Source organism: Lynx rufus, unplaced genomic scaffold, assembly GCF_022079265.1.
Source record: "Lynx rufus isolate CCGP_SWC_20201006 ecotype Redwood Valley unplaced genomic scaffold, mLynRuf1.p SCAF_9, whole genome shotgun sequence".
Taxonomy (NCBI): domain Eukaryota; kingdom Metazoa; phylum Chordata; class Mammalia; order Carnivora; family Felidae; genus Lynx; species Lynx rufus.
Genome location: NW_025814897.1, coordinates 110,778,405 through 110,783,340, shown reverse-complemented (window position 1 = coordinate 110,783,340; position 4,936 = coordinate 110,778,405). Strand labels below are relative to the sequence as shown.

Below are 4,936 nucleotides of genomic sequence, written 5' to 3'. Positions count from 1 at the left end.
GAATGTCCAGGACTTCATTCACAAGTGATAGCTTCCCCAGTTTTTATTTTTTCCTACTTAAGACCAACCAGAAAAAGCCACCTCTGCTCCCCCCCCCCCCAGTTCTCCCGAGCCCGCTCACTGCTTCCCCAGGCCAGCAGCCTCCATTCAGGGCACACCCGAAGCCTCCCTTTATCCCCGCACGAAGCCCTCCCTCTCCCCTGCCTGCTGAGTCTCTGCCAAACACAAGTGAGCAGCCAACCCCCTCGCCAGCAAGTCTGAGTGAAGAGCACCGCTCACTCCCATTTGCTGCTCGAGAAGGCAGCTAGGCCCGTGGCTCCCAGAAGAGGAACGTAAGGTGCTGATGTGGAGGAAAAAGGAGGGCAGACCGGTCTCCGTCGGTCCACGGGGCCGGGCTCTTCGGGATGCGGAGGACAAGATGTGCGAGGGCAACGTGCTGCCCGAGGAAGGGCGGAAGGAGCGGGCCCGGCCTAGCTCTGAAGTCCCCCTGGGCTCTCCCCCGACCGGTGGCCAAATCACCCGGCCGGGCCCAGGCGCTGCCCCGCAGGAGCACCCTCAGTGTGCCCACGGTCCTCGGACAGGGCCCACCTATCTGTGCCACCTTCCGGCCTGCTGCCGAATGTCCGTGCCAAGGAGAGGGCTGGGCCCTTCAGCTTCCAGAGGCTTCCCTTAGCTCAGGGTCTTCCTCCACCACCAAATGAGGGGATTCTAGCTGACCGTCACTGACCGCTCTCAGGGTCCGGTCTGGGGGAGCCAGAGGGGCCTGGTCTCAGCGTGGGGCGGGGGTGGGGGGGGAGGTAGTCCCACGGCCCTCTCTCTGAACCCCTCCCCGCACCCCTGCAGAGGCAGGATGACGCTGGGAGTTGACCCGATTCCCTTAGCCTGAGAACAAAGGAGGGATCAGACGGGATGGGTCAGATTATGCTGCAGTAACAACAGCTCTAAAATGCCAGCAGCGTAAAACCGCAGGGTCGTTGCTCAATCACATCACGTGTTCGCCACACTTTAGCGGGGGCTCTGCTCCACGTCGTCCTTACACGGGGCCCAGGCTGCCATCACCTGTCCTGGAGGCAGGGGAGGACAGCGCTGGGATCTCGCAGGGGCAGCGGCCGCCCCGGGACTGATTTGCCCACCCTGCGCCCAGCCCACCGCCGACTGGAATGCGTCAGAGGCCCCACCCCCTGGCAAGGGTCGTTTTCGCATGTCACCCTCTGCCCCGGGGAATGTGGATGGTGAGACAAGGCGGTGGGAGAGCCAGTGGATCGCGCAGGGTTGCTCCTGTGTCCGAGACGCAGGGGGGAGCCGGGAGGGCCCCCCCCCGGAACAGCAGTGACTGCCCCTCCTCCCACTGACCCAGCCCGGGCCGCACACAGCTACTCAGCTCCTACCCGCCCCGGGTGGAGGCCCTGTGGCAGGTGGCCCTGCTGAAACCAGAAAGCATTTTATACTAAGCGAGCCTCTTCTCTCTCTCTAGACTGTGGGCATCTCCGGCGCAGAAACCGTAGTTCATTTCTCTTACTGCTCTTTTTAATTTTTTTGGTCTCTTTATTCCTGTTCCTGGAGCTCAGCAGACTGGGTTGAAGGCCCTAAGAAGATACACCCATGTGTTTTAGGACTCCAGCGTCCTAGCTGGCTGCCCCATCCCTCCCTCAAACCTGACTGTCGAGGCTGCGAGAGCCCCTCCCCAGGAAACCGAATGCTCCCAGCAATGCTTCTCGCTTGGAAATTTTATCGGTCCCCAGGAAAGGGAGGCAGGCAGCCCCCACCTCCCGCCGAGGGTCCTGCCAACTCTCACTGCTTCCCGTTGCCGTTGATGGGACGGTTCACGTGCTCAGGGGAGGCCAGGAAGGCCTTGAGCTTGGGCCGGGCGCTGAGGCGCGCCACATAGGCCGAGAGCAGGGGGAGGGAGTCCAGGCAGCCGGGGGCCAGGACCTGGTGAATCAGCAGCAAGTCCAGCAGGTTGTAGTCTACGAAGGAGATCTGCAGGGCGGGGGGCAAGGGACTCAGCAGGCGGGAGCGTGGGAGCCAAGGAGTCTGAGCCTTTCCCTAAGTCCGCCCCGTTCTGCTGAGCCACGGGTTCCTGAGTTCCCTCTGCACCCGTTTCCCCTCCGCCAGAAGGGGGTGGTGCAGAGGGGCAGGACGGAGCCAGACGCTCACCTGGTCGCCCATGATGAAGGCCTGGCCCCCCTGGTTCTGGGACAGCAGCGTCTCGAAAGGCTTCAGGTGCCCCGGCAGTGCCTCCACATATTCCTTCTTGCCTGCCTCCTGCCGGAAAGACACCACCGCGTGTTACCCTCCTGACCCGCACGCTGCCGCCCACCCCAGCCTCTGCCCCAGCCCTGAGACGCCCCCTTCTTTTCGCCCTATTTCGTGAATCACCACCCGCCCGGGCCGGAGCCCCAGTGCCCCCCTGCTCGCTTCCCATCCCCAGGGCCGCACCACATCCTGTCCAGCTCAGCCGTGGATTCTTCTTTACCCCACCCCCCCCCCCTCCGCCTCTGCCGTGGTCTCCCACCAATCTACTCCAGAGGTCTTGGAAGATCCTTCTAGATCTCACACCCATACCCGGCCCTGCTGAAGATGCCTCGATGGTTCCCCACTGCCATCAGGGGACTATCTAGCCAGCCAGTTCGAGGCCCCGAGGATCTGGGCCTCTTGCCCCTCCAGTGCCAACTCCTGCCACGCTCCCTCTCCCTCCCCCACGGCCACACACATGCCCTGCAAAACTGGCCCCAGGTCCTCAGACGTGCTCCAAGTCAGGATATTTTCTGCACCTCAAAGGGCAAGCGCCTGCTTCCAGAAGCTGGCTACAAATCCTTCCCCTCCCCCGCCACTAAGAAGCCCAGCCCTCCCAGGCCGGAGGGAGGCAAGCCTTTCTTTGTACTCCACCGTGCCCAGCCCTGGCGCCCGGGCTCACATAGTTGGTGTAGACAAGGGTGATGTATTTGCAGCGAAGGTCCTCCACCCCGTCATTCACCACGTCCACCAGGGCTGCCTCGCGCTGGTCCTTCCCGTACAGCCCTGGGGAGAAAGTCAGCCAAAGCATGACTGGGCATCTGACATGCCACTGGCAGGCCATGTGGCTGCCTGTGGGCACAGCCGTGGAGAAGGAAGGACGGAAGGCCGGTCCTGACGCCCGGTAGGCGCTCAGAGCTCAGCAGGAGGCAGACCCAGGCTTGACTGGGGGCAAGTTAGATAACCTCCTCGTGCCTCTGTTTCCACCATCCCACAGGGCTCACCAGGCGGCTTGATTTAAACGGAGGAGGTTCAGAGGGGGGTAACCAGGAGATGTGTGGGAACACTGGCTGATGCTTGCCCCCCCCCCCCCGCCCTGCCACCTGCAGCCTCAAGACTCACCAAGGGTGCGCCCCAGGTGTCGCAGGATGGCGTTGGACTGGTACAGAGTGAGGTCTCCGTCCTGGAACTTGGGGAGCTGCCCGTACAGCTGGGGGTGGGGGGGGCGGCACAGCTCCGTCAGAGATGCGGAGCTTGGCTGCCCCCCCCCCCCGCAGCTGCCCAGCCCCTGGCCCCCCTCTGGGCACGGCAGCCACTCACACAGGAGGCCTTGAGCGGGCCCTGCAGCCAGGTCTCCTTGGTCACCACCTCTTCCTTCCAGCTCTGGCCCTGGTCGGCCAGCAGCATGCGCATGGCCTCGCAGCGCCCTGGGGGAGGGGAGGACAGGGTGGGGGGATGCGGGGAGACCCCAGCCTCAGAGCACCCTGGGGAGGGGCCGTGGAGGCAGGGACTCCGATGACGACCCCCCCTGGACACTACGGAGGGGACGGGCCAAGGTGGAGAGAGCGGATATTCGAGCCTAGGGAGCGCAGGGGAGCAGGGAAGGAGGCCCTTCCTAGCTAGTACCCACATGATGGAGGGGCGGGGTGGGGGTCTTGGGGTGCTCCCCAGGTGGGCGAGGGGCGTGGGCTGCAGCCCCAACCTCTGCCTCCCCCGGCTGCCAGTCACAGGGCGCCTACCTCGGACCGGGAAGTAGACAATGGTGTAGGGCGGCACTGGAGCGGACGGAGAGAAGTCTGTTAGGGTCTGGGAGGAGGCGATTACGGACGGGAGAGAGCGCCAATCCGTCCTCCCTGGGGTCCCCTTGCCGGCTCTGGGCGCTCCGGGGACCGTGGGAGCAGGTCTCTGCGCTGGAGGCGCCGAGCCCCCCGCCCCCGCCCCGGAGAGCCAACCGCGCGCCGCTGGCGTCGTGGGTCCCCTGGATCCCCATCCCCGCGCGGGGGTGGCAAGGGGGGGCGGGGGTGCAGGGCCTTCCAGGAACTCTGTCCCGAAGCTGGGGGGGGGGGAGGGTCCGGCCTCCAGCCGGGAGCGCCCCGAGGCCTCTGGAAGCGCCCCCCCCCCCTCCCCCGGAGGCCCAAGCGGGGGGACTCACTGGTTGCAGCGCGGACAGCGGCGGCTCAGGCGGCGGTGGCGGCGGCGGAGCTCAGGCCCGGCCCGGCCTCCAGCCTTATAAGGGTTGTCCCGCCCATCCCCGTCCCGCTCCACCCCGATGCTGACTCACGGCGCCCCGGAAGCCCCGGTCCCGAGCCCCGCGGGTGCCCCCAGCCCACCGTCACACCGGCCGGAGGCCCTGCCAGCCCGCCCGCCGCCCCCTACAGGTGGCCCGAAGTTTGTGCTCGACAGCGGCCCGGCGCTGATGACTCCCCGGCCAGCGCCAGCGCACCAGCGGCCGGATTCTTCCAGAGCCCTTCGCGTTTGCCCACCGCAGCTGCTTTCCCCGCTTGGTTCACAGACCTCAGAGGCACAAAGCCTTTGTCGACCAGAAAAACAAAACGGGCGGTTATTTTACCGGCAAAATGGGTTTATTCGGGAACAGCAGAGAAGTGTTATTCGGGACAAGCAAGCTATGGGAAAACCACAGGCAAGCCCAGGGAACAAAGGACAGGAACTCTACTTTTTAGAGAAACAGGAGGGAGCGGAG

General features: G+C 65.1%; 1 protein-coding gene across 1 annotated transcript; it reads right to left on the bottom strand.

The window, feature by feature from the left end:
- Positions 1-1,524: 1,524 nt before the first annotated feature.
- GSTP1 (glutathione S-transferase pi 1) lies at positions 1,525-4,431 on the bottom strand. Its single transcript, XM_047071676.1, has 7 exons — positions 4,388-4,431; positions 3,975-4,010; positions 3,556-3,662; positions 3,358-3,445; positions 2,918-3,021; positions 2,158-2,265; positions 1,525-1,980 (listed from the first exon to the last, which is right to left on the bottom strand). Coding segments are annotated over exons 1-7 (633 nt in total). The 5' UTR covers positions 4,389-4,431; the 3' UTR covers positions 1,525-1,791.
- Positions 4,432-4,936: the final 505 nt, after the last annotated feature.